General features: G+C 41.3%; 1 protein-coding gene across 6 annotated transcripts in view; it reads left to right on the top strand.

Annotated features, from left to right (window-relative positions):
- Ghr (growth hormone receptor) overlaps window positions 1-23,453 on the top strand; it is a 231,504-nt gene that overhangs the window by 149,340 nt on the left and 58,711 nt on the right. For 4 of the 6 annotated variants that reach the window (XM_050139023.1, XM_050139026.1, XM_050139024.1 and 1 more), the window contains exon 3: window positions 20,799-20,864. The exons of the other annotated variants lie outside the window; for them this stretch is intronic. In XM_050139023.1, coding sequence (XP_049994980.1) covers window positions 20,799-20,864 — 66 coding nt within the window. The remainder of the gene's footprint in view (window positions 1-20,798; window positions 20,865-23,453) is intronic. 6 annotated transcript variants of the gene reach the window in all.

Here is a 23,453-nt window from a genome sequence, read left to right as displayed (position 1 = left end):
TCTGTCAGGTTTAGGAAGAAAGCCTCACCGAATGATAGATCAGAGGCAGTTACTACTTCCAGAATCTAACTGATTGTTTTATCAAGTTAGCATGTAATGTTTCAAAGCTAGTTTGAAAATGTTCTTTACCTTAAAACAGGGGTCAACATCTCTGATTCTTCCAGTCCAAAACTTGGGGAAAATACACACCAACCTTAACTCTGCACACACATGTTTAAAAGAACAAAGTGAATGCTAGTCACACAACGTCCATATTTATCTTTACAATTTGGCTAGTTTCCAGAGACAGGTAGTGATGGTATAAATCTGGGACAGAAATCAACCAACATCAGCTTCAGAATGCTTTTTAACATGTTCCTTATTTTTTTACATTTTGACAATGTAATTTTCAATTTGTTTCAAGCCTAAAAATCTCAATTGTACATTAAATATTTGACTTCTACCAAATTTAACCTTATGTTCATCTACTGACCAAGAGATACTTCTCAGCACTGGTTTTTGAAGAACTTTAAAATTCTTCCCTGCCTCTGTTCCCCCTCCATTATCTTCCATTCTCCCAGGCTGCCCCTCCACCCCCAAACACACACACACACACACACACACACACACACCTTCCTGGACTTTAAAGAACATTTTAGAAACAGGGAAGCTTCTTTTTTAATTAATTAATCAATTAACATGTAGGCACACATACATTTCTATTTCTGTTTTTATTTTTAACTGATTTTAATTGATAACTTATAAACAGAAAGCTTCAAAGAGAACATATGAAGTACATACTCCTGCATCCTGGACTCTCACTTCTAAACTAATCTCATACTTCTGTCTGCCTGCTTTTAGACTTCTGCATACCCCTAAGTTTTGCTTTAGAATTGAGAAATTATGTAACAAGTGAATAAGAGATAAGAAATCTAGGAGGAAATGAAAAATGGAAAAAGAACATTGTGTGATTCTTTTAAGGTCAGATGACTGAAGTCATCAAATGGAGACGTTGTGTTTGACGTCTAAAGAACCTGGAACACATACACACAAAAAAAGTTTCTGTACAAAACAGTAAAGAAAGCCCAATTAGACCCATTCCAAAAGTAGTTCAGGGGCAAAGACATAGCTTTTCCATAGTGTTATGGTTTGCAGGAAAAGAAAAAGAATAAAAGATAATCAATTTAACCCTCTGGGAAGGTGAGCTGTACCATTGATTTGAGCTAGAGTCATAGTCATTATAGCTATCAGAAACGGTCTCAGTAGGCATGTTGGGAAATCCAATTGTTTTCATAACTTAATAATTTTAATAATTAATAAGTAAATTTTCAGACCTGGCAGATTAATATTGGAAATGCTTTGAAACTTTTCTTTGGTTCCTGCAAAAAACACACCCACATAGGTAGACATAAAACTCCCTGCTGGTATTTTGTTTTGCAAAAATGTTTTTAAAAGCATCCTTGAATGGAAGCCAGGAATGTGTAATAACTGACTTCATAGTGAACACTGGATGGTGATTCACCCAGGCATTAGCTAGAAATGGGGAAGAATGAGTCAGACAGGAAGATCATTCTGGGGAGAGTCTTTTACTAGCCACCGGGTTCTGATTTCTAGACCGTGAGATCTTTGCGGTCATGTGGTTTGGGGTTTTTGTTTGTGTTTTGGTTTTGGTTTTGAGATAGCATCTCATTACGTGTCTCTGATTGCCTAGCGCTTGCTGCGAAGATACACTGGCCTCGAGTTCACAAAGAGCTGCCGGATTCTCCTTCCTGAGTGCTGGGATTAGAGGCAGTCATGTGGGGTTGTATTGAAATGTTTGCTTGTGTTAACTTAAAGGATTTGCTGTTTATTTGTTGTCAATTCCTGTTTCAGTTTGGTGTGTGTGTGTGTGTTGCAAGGAGAGGCGGCTTGTTTGTCCCAGCCACCCGACTAGCTTACACCCAAAATAACCACACAGAAACTGTACTAATTAAAACACTGCTTGGCCATTAGCTCTAACTTCTTATTGGCTAACTCTTACATATTAGTTAAACCCATTTCTATCAATTTGTGTATCACCACGAGGTCGTGGCCTACCAGAAAAGTTTCAGCACATCTACCTCCGGCCACAGATCTATGGCATCTCTCTGACTCTGCTTTCTTTCTCCCAGAATTCAGTTCTGTCTTCTCCACCTACCTAAGTTCTTCCCTATCAGCTAGACCAAGGCAGTTTCTTTATTCATTAACCAAAGAAAGCAACACACAAACAGAAGGAACTCCTACGTGTGTGTGTGTGTGTGTGTGTGTGTGTGTGTGTGAGAGAGAGAGAGAGAGAGAGAGAGAGAGAGAGAGAGGTGTGAGCATGATGTATGTGAGTGTGTGTATTGTGTCTCTGTGTGGTCTGTTTATATGTATGCATGTGTGTTGGCATATCCATGCATGGTCTTGTGTGTGTAGGTGTGCATGCAGTTTTCTACTATGTCTGTGCTTGTATGTATGTAGAGGTGTGTGTGAATGTGTTTGTGTGTCTGTGTGTGCATATCTGTGCATGTTCAGCTGTGTGCAGGTGTACAAGGATGTGGAGACCAGAGGACAACCTCGGGGAATTTTCTGAGTGACAACCACCATGTGGTTGGGGGGGGGGGGAGGAAAGGAGAGAGAGAGTCTGGAACTTATGAAGTAAGCTGTGTTGGCTGGACAGCAGGGCCCAGGGCCCAGATATCTTCATGTCTCTACCTCCCCAGCATTGAAATCAAAAGCCGTACCCAGGCTTTTACATAAGAACTAGGAATAGAATCAGATCCTAATGCTTGCAGAACAAGCACTTTAATGACTGAGATATCTCCCCCAAGTCTCCTGTTATTTATTTATTTTATAATTTAATAATAGTGTAAGACTGTTGGCTATTCAAACTAGTTGTTGTTCAGTTGAATGAGGATTTAGGAGGCCCTTTGTCTTTCCTGGGTTAATTTAGAATGTCCTTGCTTTCAGTATAACAACTTCGCTTTTTGTAAGAGACCCTGCATCCTCTGACTGCATGATCCTGACTGTCACACACAGTGTTGTTTGCCACGGCTCTTGCTCAGACTCTCTCACCCTACTCAGCATGCGACACAGCCCCTCAAACTTTCCCCACCATTTATAGAAGCTTAAAATCTAGACCTGGAAATTAAGCTTCATTTACTATCAAAATCGTTCTCAAACTGTTCTTTCTATGGTGAAATCACATTCTTTTGCAGTCATTTCAGATAGAGCTGTTTCAGTCTCAATGAAGGCATGATATTGTGCATGACTGTGACCTGTTGGCATTTCTCTTCTCCAGCACATACCAATGCATCCTCCAGAGACCCTGCAAGTATAGATCTCCCAGCTGCTTCAGTGTTCAGACATCCCATCCTTGATCTAGGCAGGGGTGTTGGGCAATGTTGTGGAAAGATCATAGTGTACTTTCTCATTCTGACTCACCCTGGCTGTTGTGCCACAGTATATATGCTTCCGGATGCCTCCATTAAGCTGTACTCCACTTGAGAGTGAAGACTTGTTTTGTAATTTTAGCTCTCAGTGTGAGATTCCATGTTTCTTATGTTGCTTCACCTATGCTTGATGATTGATGGGATACAAAAGTCATATGATAAACATCTTTTTTAAAAATGAGCACACTATTTAGTATAAGAAACCATCTGGTGTTCTCATCCCTGAAAACATATACATATAAGTAACATTATATGTATTGAGGTTGCCTTTGTATATGGAAGAATATATGATATACACACCACATATGTAACATATATAACATATTGTGTACACATAGTTATTAGATAAAACATATATATGTGTATATACATATATATAATGTTAAATATATAACAAAAGAAAAGAAGCCATGGATTTGAATGAGAAGAAGAGATTTACAAGGGAAGGGCTGGAGAGAAGAAGTGTGGAAATGATGCAATTATATTAAAATCTCAAAATATTACTTTAAAAATCCATCTCTATGTTATCTTTATGAAGCAACTGAGATCAGCTTTCTTTCGTGATGTTTGCTAAGTTTACTAAGTTTATTCTAGTGATGCCAGCAGATATGGTAATAGAGTACTTTAAGCAGAAAAACTTGAGCAAATCGAGTATTTTCCTTGGTAGAACACGATACCAGGTACCATTATGAAAAACCACATAATTGGGAACACACTGTTTCAGAAACAGGAAGAGGAAAGAGTGGTGAATTTTTGGAGGAATTTGACATTATCTTGAAGACAAAATGAGCCTTAAAATTTGATTCTTAAAAATAGACAAAACTGGGACCGAGCTAACAAACGCCATCGAATGTAGAGAAGATGCGCGATGTTAACCCATTCTGTTTTTCTTCCTTGATCAACCTCACGGGGTTGAGAGTTAGGGGTGCTGAGAAAGAAGTAGATTATTTGTAATTGACAACTATCCCAATCCTTGATCTACCACAATTAGGGGAATGTGAAGAGGCATGTCTAGGTGGAAAATAAATTGGCATTGCACAGTGTAAATTGTTAGCCCAAGTGCAAATTTTATTAGCCGAATTGAACTTTCACACATCTATTAACTTTTCCAAACTACTTGTAACCAGGCTCAGAAGATGTCTCTGTGTCTGGAATAGACAGTTCATAACCGCATTTGGGATCGGAACAAAATGCCGGCCTCTCATTCCTCAAATTACAGCTTAGCCCAGCTCAGAAAGTCCCTCCAAACATGGGTTAGTAAAATTAACAGCATAAATTTAGAAACAGAAAGCAACTGCGCTTCGTTCCCAACAGAAGTAAACTGAACCTTTTCCTATTGCAAGTCTGTCGTGGGCAGAGTGTTCCCGACTCCTACTGGCCCCCTTTAGTATTGACTGGGAGGGGCGTTTGGTTTTGTTTTGTAAAATACAATAATGTCTATGAGAAATACAGTGATACAGCCTCGATCTGAACAGGAGAAAAGGAAAAGGGCAAAAAAAAATAATGCCATCTAGAAAGGTGCTTCTCAGCCCTTATGTCACCTATGAACACGTAGTGAGCTTCTGATGCTGAGGTCTGCAGTGCTGTCTGAGATTCTCCATCCCTAACAAGTGTCTGGGTGGTACTGATGCTGCAAGCCTCACACTACACCATTTCAAGCAGCAAGCTCTCAAGACATGGAGAGAGAGAGAGAGAGAGAGAGAGAGAGAGAGAGAGAGAGAGAGAGAGAGAGAGAGAGAGAGAGAGAGAGAGAGAGAGAGAGAGAGANGGGAGAGAGAGAGAGAGAGAGAGAGAGAGAGAGAGAGAGAGAGAGAGAGAGAGAGAGACAGAGAGAGACAGAGAGAGACAGAGACAGAGACACATTGATGTTTTACTCTAGGTTTTATTTCCAAGGAAATAGTAACTAAACGTACTGCCTTTCAACACTTTTTCAGCCACTTAGTATGAGCGAAAGGTGAAAATTAGCCAATTAACGCGAAGCAGGAGACTTTCCTAATGTATTAATTTGTGCTTTGTTCTTGCCAAGTCTTTTGATTCTCTTGGCTCCAGGCATTCGGCAAGGCTAAAATGGTACTTTTCATGGCTGCGTTTATTTTCAAATAGAAGGAGAGAGCCCTTCATCTTTGGAGTTAAGAAGAGTTGGGGTCTTGGGAATAAGATCTTCAAAGACCTTGTCTTGATGAAAAAGCAGGAAATGGAGGTGCATTACTCACTAAAGCGGAATATTCCCCCAGTGTGGTGAGACTACAGGAGGCTAAGGATCAAACCTGAATCAGCTTCTGGGAGTTTCAATCATATGGCATTCTCTGCATCCTGAAGACACACAGAAACTTCTTATCTGTTTCTCAGGAACTTTAAAGAAACTTTAAATATGAACATTTTTTTTCTTTTTTTGAGACAGGTTTTCCCTGTAACTTTGGATCCTGTCCTGGAACTAGCTCTTGTAGATCAGGCTGGCCTCAAACTCAAAGAGATCTGCCTGCCTCTGCCTCCTGAGTGCTGGGATTAAAGGAGAATGCCACCACTGCCTGGCTAAATAGGAACATTTTTTAAATACCCTTAGAAGATTTAAAGTCTACAGCAGCAAATTCTAAAGAGAAAATGAGGATCTCTACCACCTCTCCCCGCCCCCGGAAACATTCTCAATGAGCTTTGCAATCTTGTGTTTCCTTATTGTGGATCACAGAAACTTTTCTCTCACATCACTGATTACAGACACTTTCAGAAGAAGCATGAAGCACCTCTCCTACTTCCCAAACATCTTCTGAGCCATCAAGTCCTAAACTCAAGAGCTCCCAGGGGCCTCTGCTCTTGAGTTCTGTTCCCTGACTACTCCGCAACAGCTAAACTTGGCAATCCTATTATGACGTTTTTCTTTAGCCCTAACCTTGTAAAACACTAGACATTTAGGAAACAAAGTACTCACTGCTAATGTTTCAGTGGAATGAGTGAAACTGGTTTTTGTTGTTATGAAACAGATTGAAGGAAGATGTTTTCAAGCATCGTACTTATATCATCTGATTATTATCTTGAGTTGGATTTTTCCAATTACAGATGAAGATTAATTAATTTTAAGATTAATAAATGGGTGGTTACCTTTCAAAGTTGCATGCACGTATGGAAATTTAAAAAATTCAAACAAAGAAAGTTTTAGTTTAAAAAAATGCATGTGAGCTGGGTGGTGGTGGTGCGCACCTTTAATCCCAGCACTCGGGAGGCAGAGGCAGGTGGATCTCTGTGAGTTCATGGCCAGCCTGGTTTACAAGAGCTATTTCCAGGACAGGCTCCAAAGCTACAGAGAAACCTTGCCTCCTAAAAAAGAAAGAAAAAAGCATGTGACTATAAATTACAGTATTTCTAAACTATCTGTGTCTATTGTAAAACTTCCGCATAGGGCAGTGATAAAAATTAATGTTCTAGAAGCTCTAGCTAGATTTTTTTGGAAGAAAGAAAGTACTATAAATGTTTTACACTCCAATTTGACTTGTAGAATTTTGCGGGGCCTTGGTGTCTTCCCAGCGCTGTTATGCTCTTGTTTGCATTGTGTCACACGCTCCTGTTTGTGAAGTCGTCGTAGTGGTGAACCATATATATTTATTCCATGTCCTCTCACCAACATTTTTCAGAAAAATCACTGAAAGAAAGCTTAAGGGATTCAAGAAGAAATGTAAAATGTGAGAACTGTCAAAGTGGAGCCCGTTCTTAAGACAGGCGTTCTGGAAGAAATTAATGATAGGTTTTGGAGAAGGGGCTTTCCTCGATAGTTTTATGTCAACTTGACAGAAGCTATAGTCATCAGAGAGGAGGGGAACGTCAGTTGAGAAAATAGCTCCACACGTTGGGCTTGTGGGCAAGCCTGAAGGGCATTTTCTTAATTAGTGATTGATGGAGGAAGGACCAGCCCACTGTGGGTGGTGCCATTCCTGGGCTGAGTGGTCCTAGATTCTATAAGAAAGCAGGCTGAGCAAGGAATGTAAAGCAAGCCAGTAAATAGCGCTCCTCCTTTGTCTCAGCATCAACTCCTGTCTTCAGATCCCTGCCCTGCTTAAGTTCCTGTTCTAACTTCCTTTGATGATGAACTGTGATGGGCAAGCACAGACAGAATAAACCCTTCCCTCCCCAAGTTGCTTTGATCATGGTGTTTCATCACATCAATAGATTTTAGCACAACAGAAAGAATAAAAATCAAAAGCTTTAAGGAGAGAGAAAACAGGACACAGACGAGAATGGAAAGTATGCTATATTGTCTGAAGCACGTGTTAGAGAAGAAATTAGAGGGAAGGCAGTTCTTCCTAAAGAAACACCGAGCAAGAACACAGACTTAACTACAGACTGGTGTTACTTGAGTCCATAGCAAAGGCATGGCAGATGTGGTGGTTTGAATTTCATTAGGCCCCATAAGCACATAGGAAATGACACTTATTATGAGGTGTGACTTTGTTGGAGTAGATATGGCCTTGGGAAAGGAAGTATGTCACTGTAAAAGCTGACTTTGAGGTCTCATATATGCTCAAGTCATGCCCAGTATCTCGGTTCACTTCCTGTTGCCTGTGGGATTAAGATGTAGCTCCTTCTCAGCTTCTTCTCCAGCATCACGTGTGTCTGCATGTCACTATGTCCCACCATGATGATAATTAACTGAACCTCTGAATGTAAGCTAACCCTAATTAAATGTTTTCCTTTGTAAGAGTTGTTGTTGCCATGATGTCTCTTCACAGCAATAGAAAGTCTAACTAGGAACCACAGGATAAAAATGGCACCTTAGAAAGAAGGCTAATGCAGCAGGAATTCAAAGAATGGGCTGGAATCCCTATACAGAGTGTAAATAACAGGAAGCTTGGAAGTAAGGAAAAGGAGAGGAAATGGGATCAAGTTTCCCTGGGAAGGTGTGGTTTGAGTCTAAACCTGAACTAGTAGCACAAAGGCCACTCACGAGCTAGAAGTAGCAATAGCTAAAGATGGAATAAGCTTGGACCTTTAAGGGTTGGACCTAACACCATAAAGAGATTGGCACAAGAATGTAGAGCAGTAGACTGGAGCTCATTCTGGAATGCATGAGCCAAGAAGAGGGCAAAAAACAGAAGCGTAATTCAAGCTGACTTCAGTAGTAAGTAAATCAACTCATTCGAATAACTGAAACCAGAAGAGGGAGAGTCTAAAGGATCGTCTAAGTCGAGGTATTCAGATTCATTTCCTAAAAGCTGTTTTTCCTTTGACCTCTTGAGTGTATCAACTCGTTGGTGGAGGAAATGAGGTGCCCGCAGTTAGGAAAGGTGAAGAGAAAAAAATGACACCGGTTTTGGTTTAGATGCCCGGGCAGATGACAAAGGATCTGCAGAGATAATGCAGTACTGAGAAGGAACGTGTTCTGCCAGGGTACTTGGGTTTTGTGGTAGGATAGACACCAAACAGACATCACATGAAGAAATTGAAGAGACCGAGTGGAGTCTAAAACTTAATGGAGATAACTAAACTAAACATAGAAATTTGACTCCACCAAAAGCTAGGTGATATTAAAGCTGTTAGACACGAGGAGAGTCATTTTTCAGGAGAAACAATAGCAGAAGTAGCAGAGAGAAGAGTTCCATGGCAGGTTAATACTTAAGGGACAGGTATAAAGGGGGGTCCAGGGAAGGAGACCGTGAAGAGCAGTGGCCGAGGGGGGGCAGAAGGAAAGCCACCAACCGCGAACTGTGAAAGTTAAGCAAAGCTAAGCAAAGCTGCTATTTTTAGGGAGTAATCTCCTGGCTGAGGTGCATCTGAATTGTTGAGAAATACAAAAACTGAAATGGCACCGTTAGATTTGACAAGAACCTGTTTCAAAGAGGAGAACAGTCAGAAATACAACTGAGGAAGATTCCGGAGAGAATGGAAACCTCTGAGTTAGAGACAACCATTCAAACAAGAATGTTAAAATCTAGAAATGGCAGAGAAATTACCATGAGTGAAACTCTTTACAAGCCAAAAATAACATGTACTTTAGGCGCGAGTTGTGTTCTTTCGAAAACGCTCATCTTTAGAAAGAGAAACAACGTACTGTGATTCTTGTTTAAAGTTATGCCGGTGTCCCGGGTGTCCTGCTTTCTACAGAGCTCTTTTTGCTGTGTGCTCACTTTCTCATAAGGGCATTAGGCAATTCAGATATTCCAGCTTAGGCTTACAGGCTAATAGAAACTTCTTGATACTCCAGGAACGAGAGACTAGCAGCTTGGGCTACAACCTAGTGCTGGATGTTGACAGAAAAGAATGTGTTGAGATGAACTGACATTATTTATTGCCAAGTAAGGAGTTGAAAGTTCGGGAAAGTAAGGAGGAAATATGACACCATTGCAGTTTGACTGTTCATGCATATTATTTTAGTTGCTCTTCAGTTAAATTCAGCTGCGGCCAGGAAATACATATACAGTTTGATACATTATCCTACATTGAAATTATGGAGATCCTAAGCCATCCTTTACTCTCTCTAACCAAAGGTGTTTTTGTATGCCTTTAAGCTTGCATCCCCCAGAAAGTAGAGCACGACGCAAGTTCTTCAGGAGTTGCCCCTCACCCTCTGTGTTCCCCTTCACCTTCTGGCCTCCATACAATGAAAACTCTGTTCTGAACTTGGCTAGCTGTCCCTTTACCCACACTGAACCAAGGAACATTTAAAGCTATACACTGCCCTTGTCCTGCCAAAGCCTATGGGCAGGGTGCCCCCTCTGGGCTGACACAAAGGCATATTGTGCCAGACACTGATGGCCAGAGAAGCCAGTTACATATGGATTATCAATAAGGCTTTTGATTTTGTTCATAGCATATCAACAAATAAAATGTCATTCAAACAAGGAAAACGAGACTCATGCTCTAGATTTTAACACTTTGTCTGCCTCAGAACTGCAAAGATATATAACTACTTTTCTATTTACTGTATTCCTTCCGGGAAGAACATGGCCTAAAAAGAGAAAAAGAATAAGCCCAGTGTAATTTCACATTTAAATGACAGTTTGTAGTCTGACAGACTATTTTGATTTTAATTTTAATTGTTATCATAAAGTTAGATTTTTATTTAAGGCACAATACCATAAAGGATGCCAGAAGGTGCAAAAAGGAAAAAAACAAATTTAAAGAAAAGAACCTGGTCGCATCAGGCCCAGATGTATGCTCACGGTGTGCCATGACGTTGCCTTCCCCTTACTTTGGGCAGGGTTTCCATTTTCTACTACAAGATCATATGGCTGTCGCTTCCCTCGAAGCCACAAAGCAGATTTTCAACAATTCCCTTCTAAAAGTCTCATTCAGAAAATGAATGTAAATGTTGTAAATGTTTGAGAGAGGCTTTTTTATTAAAGCTTTCTGTCATTTTGCTACCAGTGTGACATAACTAGAAAACGTTCACACCGCAGCTAGAGAGATGGCTCAGGGGTTAAGGGCACTGCTTGCTCTTCTAGAGGACCCGGGTTTGATTGCCAGCATGCACATGGCTGCTCACAACCATCTGCAAATCCAGTCCCTGGGGATCCAACTCCCTCTCTGGCCACTTGGGCACCAGGTATACACATGGTACACAGATACACACGCAGGTAAAACAAACATGCAGGCAAAACACGCAAACACATAAAACAGAACCCATCCACTAAGGTGTTTGTTTCCTTTATAAGTAGTAATAAGCAGACAATACAGACAGATCTTAATTTTAAAGAGGATATTAGAACAAAAGGTACGATAGCTGTTGTGTTATAAATTTTGGTTGGTAGTCAACTATGTGCAGGGGTCAGAGAGGTGAAAATATGGTTCTTTCGATGGGCTGAAATGCCATCTGGGGGTAAGAATACATGCAGGTACAGATGAAACAATGCAAGCAACAGCACAGAACAGCACCCATGCTGCTGATGAATGGCGCGGATCTTAATAGTCTTCATTCGCGGTATCAAACTCAGCATGCGCCTGGATTTTGGCTGAGCACTTACACCTCGTTTTCTCATAAATGGGAATTGTCTCTGGTCGTTTCATTCTAGGGAAAGCAAGGTAAATAACAGAAAGTAGGCAAAGACCTAAAGCCAGGAGTGTGCTTTACAACAATTAAATTCCTTGGTCTCCTGGACGGAGGAGGGTTTTCCTTGGACTTCCCACGGGACGGAGAGCCCTGATTGCTCTTTGGGCTGACGAGGGAGGGGGAATGGATTGGGGGAGGGGGAGGGAAAGGGGAGGCGGTGGTGGGGAAGAGACAGAAATATTTAATAAATAAATAAATAAATAAATAAATAAATAAAAAATAAAATAAAATAAATTCCTTGGTCTCAGCCTCAGGATACTTCTAGAGAAAGAAAGAGAAGAGCATCTTGGGACCTATGTTAATCACCTCACTCCCTTTGTGTGCCTACTAGGTATTCAGTAAGTATATGTTGGACACACATGCTCCACTGGTCTGTGTCTACATCCCAAGCAAAGTGCCCAGCCTAAAAGGACTTAATTAAAACCATAAACCACATGGCCTTGAGCTCATTCCCAGCGTCTCCCATTTCACAACTGCTGCAGTAAAGGAACAAAGCAGGATGCTCACACCACAGTGGGAGTCTGTCTGAGTTCGATCTCGTTGGGGTCCATTTCATGGACCCTGATGTATTTAATTGTCCACAAAGCCTCCATCTGGCTGCAAGCAGGCCTGGCCTCCGGCATCTCTGCAACCGCAAGTACTGTCCTCCCATCACCCCCTCTGCTCCTGTCACACAATCCCCTGCTATCTCCGTTTCAGGACCTATATATTTCCTTGGCCTGGAAGGTTGTCTGACAAAATATCCGTGGCTCATTACCAGACTATGATCTGTGGTGGGGATTTTTGTCTGTGTGTTACTATCCTGAACTCCAACCTGGAATGATATTACATACCTGTTTGCTTCTCTCCTTAACCCCCACCACCACCACCACCACACATGCACCAAAGCATGGGTGCAAAGCAGCTGAATCCCATCTGCTCTCTACCATGGTGCCCCCAGCATCTGAGGACAGAGGCCAATACACTGAGACCCTTCACGGCAATCCTAGCTCAGCAATGCTTTCTCTAGCTCAGAAATATCTATTTCCCAAGGGAACAGGAGCTTGTTTGAGAACATCTGGGAAGAAATTGACAAGCAGAGCCTAGAAACCAGAGAAAAGGTGGCAGCAACCCAGATGAACCTGTTTATGAAAGAAGACTGTGCCCAGAGTGGGGAAGACACACCTAAAAACCTCTGCCAAAGTATATTCTTTCTTAAGACAGCCTTGACAAACTGGGCTTCTGCTTGTCTCTGGGGCTGAACATCTGTCAATCATTTTCCAGGAACCGAGAGTTGCCACTGCAAACAAGCAAGGATCCGGCACCTCGGTGTTGTAAGACCACTGCTCTAAGGAAAATACATCCATCGCCACCAATAAAAGGAGTGAAGAGGGTTAGCAGACCAGTTACGATGTCTTCCCTTCCCTTTGAAAGCCTGGGATAGTAATGTGGGATGAAATCTCATGAAAGCTAGTTGAAATATGCTCTTGCCCCAGACATAACTGCTCATGACCCGAATTTATTACAAGACCTAATGACAAACTTTATATAATTTCTTTTTTGTGTAGGCTGAGACTTCAGAGACCATAAAATATGGTAAATTCAGAACACTAACCAAGTCATAATGCCTTGCAACATGTCCTGACCCTGAGAACACTCAATAAATGTGTGACTATGTACTACACACTCACGCTATTTAAAGAATTGCACAGGAGCTATGACAGACCAAAAGGGGAATGAGAATGAGACACGTGAGACAGTCTTCATCTTCAATCTGTGAGGGGTGTTTTTATTGGACAAGTCTGATAACTAAAGTATAAGAAATACTTTATTTATACTTTAATAAAGTATAAGCAAATGCCATAGTCCAGATGATTTTTTTAAGTGTTGTGGAAATACAAAAAAAAAAATAAAGAGATTGTATTCCAACTAAAACAAACAAGTCTTCTTAGAGGAGAAGATAATCACACTGATACTGAAAAGTAGGTGGAATTTGCCCAGCATTCAACAGAAGTGGGCCCTAACATGCATCCAGTTCCAGTTTTCCTTGTGTAAATATCCCCACTCTGGATGACTTCAAGTTAAAGACATGATGTCACTGAACACAGAGCTGGGGAGGGCCACTGTCCGTGAGTCACCAGCTTAATTAACTGAGGTTTCCGCTTAATTAAATCTGCCTTTCTCTGCCATGGCAGGGGATGCATTAGCATGTACTAGAAGTATCTCAGACACCACTGAAAACAAGGACCGCTTCTCTCCTCCACACACTTCAGAGCAATTTCATCGTATTCCCTTGGTTTGTTTTTCTGATTGCATTTCACTGACTGTCCTTCCAAGGGTTGATCTTGACCCAGTGCCAACTTGTGATTCCCTTTGTTGCTTTCTGCATGGCTGTGATTGATCTGGGTCCCTGTTATTATGGGGGCATACCTCTTTGCTTGTCCCTGTGGCCTAGGGTTCACACCCCTGCTGCTCTTCATAATGAAAAGCAGCTTTGGAGGCGACACAGCTGGGTAGGATGCTCCCTAGCTCTTGGTGGCCACGGAAAGGGAAAACCAGGGAAATTGCAAGGGGGGCTTTTCTTAAGGAAAATGAATGCTGGGCCTCAGCTAGCCCACAGCTCCCTTCTACAAAGTTTCCTTGAAATTTCTCTGATTGCAAGGTGGTTATTCTTCATTTTCCTTGTGGAAAACACACGAGAGAGAAAGAGAGAGAGAGAGAGAGAGAGAGAGAGAGAGAGAGAGAGAGAGAGAGAGAGAGAGGTGCGTGCACAAATGCACACACACATATACCACCACCACAGCTAATGTGCTTTTCAAAATTACCTATACTGTATAATACAACAAGCTGTAGTTGAAACATCAGACTCCAGTATCTGCCTTTAATTGCAAGCAGATGTCCTTGGTTCGTGCAGAAGCTGTATGGGAGGGGGGATGTTTGTGACTCCCCAACCGAGCACTAAAGACAGGAAAAGGGATACACAAAGTTTGAAGTTAGACAGGAAACTTTTCCATTAGTCCCTTCTACGGGAGATAAATCCCAATCCCGGGAGAATGAAGGTTGGGTTCTGGTTTCCTGCCAGCCCAGTCAGTCACAGAATACACATAAAGCAAAGTGACTGCTGTGGACATATGCAAGCCCATGCATCTTTTCCCTGCTCTGCTTTCTCTTTCAAATGTGTCACGTAGTATCTGGCTATCTAGTAGCTTTCTTTGTTTTTCTGGTATGAAACTACAATGTTGCTTCAAGCCTGCTTCTTTAGTCTGTTTAACTCTCTGTCCCCTTCAATGGGCCCTATGGCTTACTGCCAAAGTACAGAAGAGATATGTGGCTTCATGGAGGCGTGGAGATGTCATAGCATCCTTGCAAAAGGCTTTGGTTCGGATTACACGTGATTCTTCACAGTTGCCAACAACCATGATGAATGCATACAAGATAATGCACTTTAATTCAGAGAAACTGTGTGTGGGAAGTCAATTAATTTAATGAGCTACAAAGGGGAAGAAATTCTAGCTTAAACCATTATGGGGTTTGGGGTAGCAAGGGAACAAGAGGGAAACCGCAGCCATAGAATCTGCCTGGTACCACCTGCCAGTGATGGGGAGGAGGCCTGGCTCAGAGGGGGCCACACACCTTATCTGGTTCCTCATAAACCAACTCCTGAGGGCATTTCTGCTCAAATGTTCATCAACCGGGCCCTATCAATGTGCCTTCTAGAATTTCTGAAGCGTTCGTATAAGTCAGTGTACTCATTTATCAAATTCCTTCTAATGAGCACAGGCTGGGGCATAGCATAGGGACGGCACTTGTAGAGTTTCTCAGTGCATCTTGTCACAAGATTTCCTTGAAGTGGAGAGAGTGAGAGGAAATGACAAATATTGTCACAGGACTTTGTCTTGCCCATGCTGACCAGTGCCTCCGGGATTCTATAAATCAGTGCCTTGGCCTATAGATGTTATAAATGCCATAACCATTGTGATGACTCGGCAAGTTTGGGAAAGAGTAGAGAAAGTAAAATTAGTGTCTAGCCCCCATTCAAATATAAACTCTAATCTATAATTGCTAAGACCAGATATTAACTTCCTGATTTAAATAACTCAGAGATCTAATCCCTCACTTAGCATGTGTAACTTCTAATACCTTTACAGACAGTTGTAGTTAGAGTTAAGTGAGGGGAAAAAATCATAAAAACCCAGTGCCTGGTATGGTGCCTAAGTGCATTTCAAGCATATGAGAAATTTGGAATTTTAATAGTGCCTTGCACTTTTAATATTCCCATCACATCAACCCCTTCAGGGTCGCGGGGTGGTCTGAGACATTGTCCAGACAGAGAATTTGATAGTGAGCCTATTGCAAGTGCAAACGGGAAGGAGAAAAGTACTCATGGCAATGAGGGTTATAATTCGACAAAGAAGAAAAGAGAGGTGGGCATGGATCTGAAGGGTTTCAGAGGTTGAGATCTAAGAAGGAAAATTTTATAGACTATTATCAAGAAATAAATAGGCTTCATGAAAACGCAAACATCCTCAACAAATTTGATAGTTTCCAAATGGAGATCCTACTTCTAGAATGTTTGATTCCCTTGTGGCCCCACACAAACGTTTAAAGCATCTGTAGTTTTACAAATTGCATTACTCTCCTAGGCAGCACCTACTGTGCTCCTAACAGCTCGTAAAGCAATTAAAGCGATAATCCTGACCCTGAGGAGTTCATTGTGTACCCTTGAAAACTAGCAAACAGGCCAAGGCAGCGAGGGATGGAAGCATAGTATCGACAGCTGGCCAGCTGCTCGGGGGAGAACAATTTTCTTGCCCAAGGGAGGAAACAAACCCTCTCAAGGGACATCTTGAGATGAGGGTTTCATGATATTACAGCATCATCATTAGCTTTAGCATATATTAACAGTAACGCAATAGTTCCCATTACCCAGCGCTTACTTTGTAGTAGGCACCCTGTGTCCTGCTGTGCATGGATTGAATTCCGTCATTGTATAAAAGGATTATCATACATACGAGGTACTGTGCTTCCCTTACTGTGACTCCACCATTCATAGGGGACTGGTTATAATTGCCATTCTTATACAAGTGGCAAATTACAGTATTTGCCAGAACCTTAATCCTCCTACTTTGGCTCCCTTAATAATACTAGAACTAGGATGGCGTGTGTTTCCTCTCAGACTGAATCGCTCACCTAGATGAATTTCTATCCTATACTCCACTGATACTACATCCTCAAAGTCCTTTAGGGAGGGAAAATCTACTAACAACATGTAAGCAGAGTGCTTGGGCTTATGGCTGCACACTGTCCTCAAGAAAGTGTCAGAACTCAAGTTCCAATAGAAAGGCACTGCCAGGTTGTCCGTGGGAAAGGGCATGCTCCACTGTGAAGGCAGTGCCTACTAATAAGAATGGCAACAACAGGAAGACTAACATTTAGTAACTACTTGAAGAAAATTATTTGTATGTAGGAGTTGGTTTAACCCCTTACACATAAACAAAAAGACTCCTGTTTCAGAGGCATAAACAGAGGTCCAGATGCATGCTTCATTTGAAAAGTACAAGCCGAGAACATATAGTAGAAAAGGTTATACTATAGTTGGATCTCCTGGTGGGAACCTGTTCTTGAACAAGTCCAGCAGGAGGCGCTCAACCTCAAAACACAAGAAATCCATAGCTCCCTAGTGACTGCAGAATCACAATGTCTTTCAGCAAGATCATTCCCAAGGTGTGCCCGATTCTATCCCCAACCCAACATATCTCAACTCACGTATTCAGTCCATGGCCAGTGCATTACAGGTCTCTATCATAGGTTATGTCTTTGCCACAGCACACTTTTGAAGTAGTGTTCTTGACTCAATTGCATTTGTCCTTCGTCGCCATTGCTTATTGTCCTAAGCTCATAAGCTATCTCATTTTTCCCCAAGAAGCTTATTAGGAGGGTAACATATTGCACCCCCAAGTCCTTGGACACTCCTTTTACAGAATCCTGCCCCCCAATAAAGGAAGGAGGGAGGGAAGGAAGGAAAGAAAGACAAAGAGAGAGAGACAGAGAGAAGGAAGGAAGGAAAGAAAGAAAAAGAAAGGATAAAAGAGAAAACTACCATGGGCTTGTTGAGGCCGGGAGTTGTTGCTAGTTCCTTCATTTTAAAAATTCCAGTACCTAAAGGTCCCTATAAAATGTTTATTGATCCCATTGAGTTAGATAATAAGTTGAATCCCTGCAGATCATAACCAAAGCCCTGTGTGGTCGCCTCATTAATCGCTATGACTGTCAGAGTTGTGGTCTCTGCTTACGCTCTTCCTTTTGTTTACCTTTCCCTGACTGGTCAGAACACAGAGGCACTGGGTACATGACTTTGACACTAATTAAAATTGATGGGTAAGCGTGATACTTGCATTTGCTAAGGCAGCATGGTTTGTGCTCCATTTGTAACCAACATCCACTTGGCACTGACAGAAGTCTGTGGTCTGTCCACTGGAAGGCCACTTGTTCTTTTTATATCTCGATTCTCTGCATGGTATAGAGTGTGTTGGCTCAGTAAAGCTTTTGCTTGATGAAAATGTCACTTGGTGTACCACAGAGGGGGAAACACCAGATGTCTCTGTGAGAAGTCAGGGAGTCCAAGGCTCCCCAAGATTTTCCAGAACAGCCGTTTGGCTCAGACTCTACTTGTGGCCTCAGGGCTGACCTGCACATTCCGCTCCAATCATATTCTTGGGAAACCTGTCAACATTGCTGCTAAGAACTGGACTTAATGATATTGTCATAAAAGACAGTTTTTACTTGCTGCTCATATTAAAACTTGATGCTTAGTACAGTGTATATTCTGGGAAATATATGCTGCCTACTTTTATTTTAAATATTTGTTAAATCAGTTATGGGAGTAAATAAGTTCAATAAATGAAAAACTATAAAATTTCAAGAGTAAATAAGAACGTTGAAAACCAATAAACATGCAATTTAAAATAGTATAATAACAGTTTAAAATTGATTGATTCACCAGAGAAAATCCAAATCTTTCTTTTAGTATTTTCAGTGATAATGCCCAGATACCTGCCAGAAATTCTACTCATATTACAATTCTGTATTTGAAGGAAAGCCTTCACTCTATCTACTAGATTTTACATTATTTCAACAAACACAACGGCTACTTCTTACCAGCCAGATAAGTGGGGAGAGGTCATGAAAACATTCAACAGAAAGGACCTCAAGAAGCAGGTGGCCCAAACTCACCAGGCCTGAAGTTCAGAGCGATGGGAGTGTGCAGTCTCGCTGCCCACTTGATCTTTGTTTTCTTTTTGTTTCCTGTGTTTTATGAGAGACAAAGTTCTCAGTGTGTGGACTTTTATTTAAGCACTAAGACAATATTATCAGTTGTCTGAGAGGACACAGGAAAAACAAACACGGTGTGTCTGACTACACCCTTGAAAGCAGAATTCTTTGGTGCCCTTTGGTCACCAAGACGTTATGTGTGAGAACACACTTGGCTAATACTTAGGGGAGAGGGACCATCCTATAGAACATGAGGGTACTATCACATCCCATATGTTGACATCTCAGTCCCACAAAACTGTCTCCCACTTCAGATAACCAATGTGTGGAATATGCTGTACTTCTGAAAGACTTCTTAGCTATCAATTATAAATATGCTATGTTTCTGAAAGACTTTTCAGCTAAAAAGTACAGTTCCTGTGACTTTTTGGTTAAATTTGAAGAATTTGCTACCCTAGCTCACAGAACTCAGACAAGCATTAATTAATGATTTTAGTTTATTACTGAGGGTCTCACAAAGGATACAGATGATGAGGTATTATATTAATAAGCTTCTGCTACTGCAACAAGTACCTGAAACAATCAACTTACACAGAGAAAAGGTCTTTCTTTGACCCACAGCTTTGGAGTTTTCATACCATCAGTAGCTGGCCCCACTGCTTTGGAGCCTATGAAATGGAGCATGCTTTAGCAGCATGTGGAGAGACTACTTCACCTCAGGGCTGGGAAAGGACTAAGTGTCCAGCGTCTGTTCTAAATCCACTCTTCCCCCAGTGATGGGAAGACCTCCCAACTCACCTCAGCTCTTGAATTCCCACCACCTCCAACTAGTGCCAGTCTGAGGAGCAAAGTTTTAATGCATGGGCCCTTGGAGGATTATTTACATGCGTGCTGTAGCATATGAAGAACGTGAGATAGGGCTGAGGAAGTCCCCGGTGTCATCTACGGAAGTTCCCGTGCTTTTTAAGGAAGCCCAGGTGTCCTCTAGACATCTCTAGGTTGTCTGCTAACTGAAGCTTCCTGAACTCAGACCTTTAATTATTTTCTTTTTCTTTTCTTTCATTCTTTCTTTTTTCTTAAATGCTGCATTCTTTGGCTACATTTATTAAACCACTGCCCATTGATGATGAACTTATTAAACCACTGTCCATTGGATGAACCTCCATCCAAAAGGCTTCAGATAACACTGGGAAAAAAATGTCAGTTCTATAATCATGCCTTGATTTTTTCCTGTGCCGGTTCCCACACTAAGGAAGGAAGTCCCCAGCCACCAGTCAACCCATTGACTTATGAAAAAGCTCATCACTGAGTATCACAAATATTTTTAAGAATTTATATTTTTAGTAGAAAGACTAAATGTCAATTTAGCCATATCATGGGTAGTTTCCCTGGATTTTATTTAAATCTCAGTGTTTGGTGTGCCCTGGTGGTATCAAGAGATTATCTATCCAGTCCTATTGCACTTTTTCCCACCAAGACCAGACAGCAGTGCATTCCTTTTGTAGCTGAGCACCTGCAAAGCAACCCAGCTGGAAAGATGTCCCTGCTAACCACTTTCCATTTTTGCCTACTTTCCGTGCATCCTGCTCCTAGCTGCGTGCATTATAATGACTGACTTGGTGCCCATTTTTTTCCTTCAAAAAACTCCAGTGTCTCCCTTTTTCAATCGTGTACTTCTCCTTTTGTTTTCCCAGTGCCTAAGAATGTTCACGCTTATATTATATCCAAAAATAAACTTTTTTTTACTAAACTTTAGTTTTTGTGATTTTAAAAAGTAAAAATAAACTTGTGTTCCCCATCATACGCACAAGGGGAAAGCTGAGTTTGGACTCGAGTGATAGATGGAGGAATTGTTTTCATTGCTCTCTGTTGTGTCTGGGCAGAGGACCAGAAGTAATGGCAACCAAAAGGCTTCCATTTGCTCTGCCTTTACAAGTTCTTCTCGGTGCACAGAAACAATTTTAATTTTCATGGGAGTTTTTGCATGGGAGCTGGTTATCCCAAAAGGACGCTGTAACAGGGTCACAGCAGATGGTGTTTCTACAAGGTTGACTAATGATTTTCTTCTCTTTCTTTTCCAGTTACACCAGTTACTCTTGGCAGGGCTTCTCCAATTCTGCAAAGAATTATTCCAGACCTGGGGACAAGTAAGAATTCCTGTCGTTTTACTAACTTGCTCTGATGGCTTCCATGTGTTAATATAATTCAAGCAGCTACCCTTTCTCTATTGGGGATACTGGTCACAGGAAAAGTGGCAGAATTAAAATTTTATAGGCAAAAAGTATTTTTCAGGATTTATCTTTCAGTTTCTCTATAGAGCTCTTTCTTCATTTTTCTGTTTTGCTTATGCTTGCTTACATGCTCAGGGTGGCCAAGCTTACAGAGAGGAAAGAATTTATTGTGAATCAGGAGTAATTTGTTGAATTTAGAAAATTGCCTTGTTTTACAAATCCTTTTGTAACATTATTATTGTTATTTGGAAGTATTATATAATGTTAGCATTGGCAAAAGATAGAATTTGTCTCTCCAACTAAATTTCCTTGTACCTCAAAATGCTGTCTTCATACAGACTATCTATTCTCTTTATATGCCACCACATACCCCCTTGTGTCTTTTGATGATCTCCTCTTTATCCACAAGCTTGAACTCCATCTTCAACTCATGGGAAAGGTTCCACAAATCCTCTAGTCCCAGTTTTTCTACATTCTGTTCTACCATGGAACTTTGTCCATTGTTCCGTGATACGATTTACCTCCTGTAATTCTGATTCTTTATGCCTTGTGCGCACCAACCATCATACCAGATCACACTAAGCATTCAAGAGTTTTTGCAGCACCAATTTTAAGGTCTTTTCTATCTAGTCTAGTATGTTTATTAAGGTAGTCTAGAAGAACAGAACCAAATATATGAGTGTGTATATATATATATATATATTTATATATTATATCATATCATATTCATAATGAACAATGAAGGTGCTATCACTGGCATGAGTTCATATCAGAAGATTGAAGAAGATGAAAGTAATGCCCAACACAGATTATAACAGCAACGACAGCATTCACGCATGGCAAGTGGGGCCTGACACATACTGTTCTCTTCTCCTTCCAGCTTTGTTCCACTGGGGCCCCCACCCTCTTGGGAAGTACTACCCACTTTCAGGAGAGTACTTTCTTCCTTATCTGCTGCCGCACACGTCAGTCTTCCCTACGCACCTTGTACACACTCCTGGATGTGTATTCTGCTCTCGTGTACCTCAATCTGCTCAAGTTAAGGTTCACAATGAGCCACCACAACCTCCATATTTCCATTCCTGGCATCCTCACATGATCATATCCCCTTCGCCAGAATTTCCTCTTTCCTCCTGGTATGGAACAGTCCATCATGAATTTTTTGTGTGTGCTTTAGGCGTGTTTTTAAATATTACTCTATACAAAACTTTTCCTAGTCTTCCCAAATATATACATGCTTCATCTTGGAATCTCTGTGATTCTCTTTCTCTCAAAGAGAAGTAATATGATGCAGTTTAAGAACTCACTCTCTAAAATCAGGTAGTGGAGCTAGAGGCACAGTCCAGTGTTGGTGCCTGTTACAGAAGATCTCTATGGAATCACTGTTATATCCGGACATCACTCAGCTTCTGCTTCCAGTCCATCACTGCCCCCGCAAATGTGAACCACCCTCTCGGCTTCAAGCACTGCTTTTTATTGAATAATTTCAACATTCAGAACTCGTTGCCTTCACCTGAAAATGAAAATTTAGCTCCCTCCAAAAGAGTCTCACTGGGGACCAGCTACTCTTAGGGTTGGCTGCATGCCCAGCCGTAGATAGACGGCCAACAGGAAACAAATGCAAAGGCGTCTTTGAAGATTTTGTCTCATAATGTTCTGTCGGGGCATTTCCTCTTTTTTTTTTTAATTTTACCTTTTTATTATTTATATCTTTTCTTCTCTCTTTTTAATGTATAGGCCCTTTGTGGGTATATTATGGTTCCCAGTTTAGTATTTTTATGGGATTCCTGAGTGTTTGAACAAGTTGTTTTCTGCGTCTATATCTGTTTCTTGAGCCTTTTCCTGGGCTCCTTTCCCCCTGTTTGTTTGATTTGTACTATTCTGGTGCGTGAGTTTTTGTTTTATTTTATTCTATTATCATCCCTGAGAAGCTTATTTGTTTCCTAATGAGAGACAGAGAGTGGATGGATCCAGGTGGGAGTGGAGAGGAACTGTGAGCAGTAAAGAGAGTAATAAAGAGAATAGTAAAGTAGCAAATATGTAGCCAGGACATATTATATGAGAAAAGAAATATTGTCAATAAAAGGAAAAAAATACCCTCATTGCCTGACAGTAGAGCTAAATGAGGTACAGAATAAAGGAAGTGCGGCTCTGCCCAGTGTGTATTACATAGAACACACAGCATTCCTGTGTTCCAAGGCACCTGGGCTCCGGGCACACACAGGAAAGCAGAACTGACTACGTTCTGACATGGAAGCTGACAGTGAATTCTTGACAGTCTGCTTGTTTATAAAAGATCCAGTCAGTGATTCAGTAAGTAAACATGGATTCCGTTGATGGTTTATAAGGAGGCAGTGTTTATGTTGGCTCGCGTTCTAGAACCCGAGTGAGTGGTAAACTCTTCCTGACTCACATGCAGCCCTAATCTCCAGACGATGCCAGGGAGTCTAGTGGTGATTCCCAACCCTCTTCCTTGCTTTTCAGAAACAGCAGGCAGGCAGGTAG

The sequence above is a fragment of the Alexandromys fortis genome, unplaced genomic scaffold (assembly GCF_014885135.2).
Source record: "Alexandromys fortis isolate MF-2015 unplaced genomic scaffold, M_Fortis_MF-2015_v1.1 scaffold_37, whole genome shotgun sequence".
In the NCBI taxonomy this organism is placed as follows: domain Eukaryota; kingdom Metazoa; phylum Chordata; class Mammalia; order Rodentia; family Cricetidae; genus Alexandromys; species Alexandromys fortis.
This window is presented reverse-complemented; position numbering and strand designations above follow the sequence as displayed.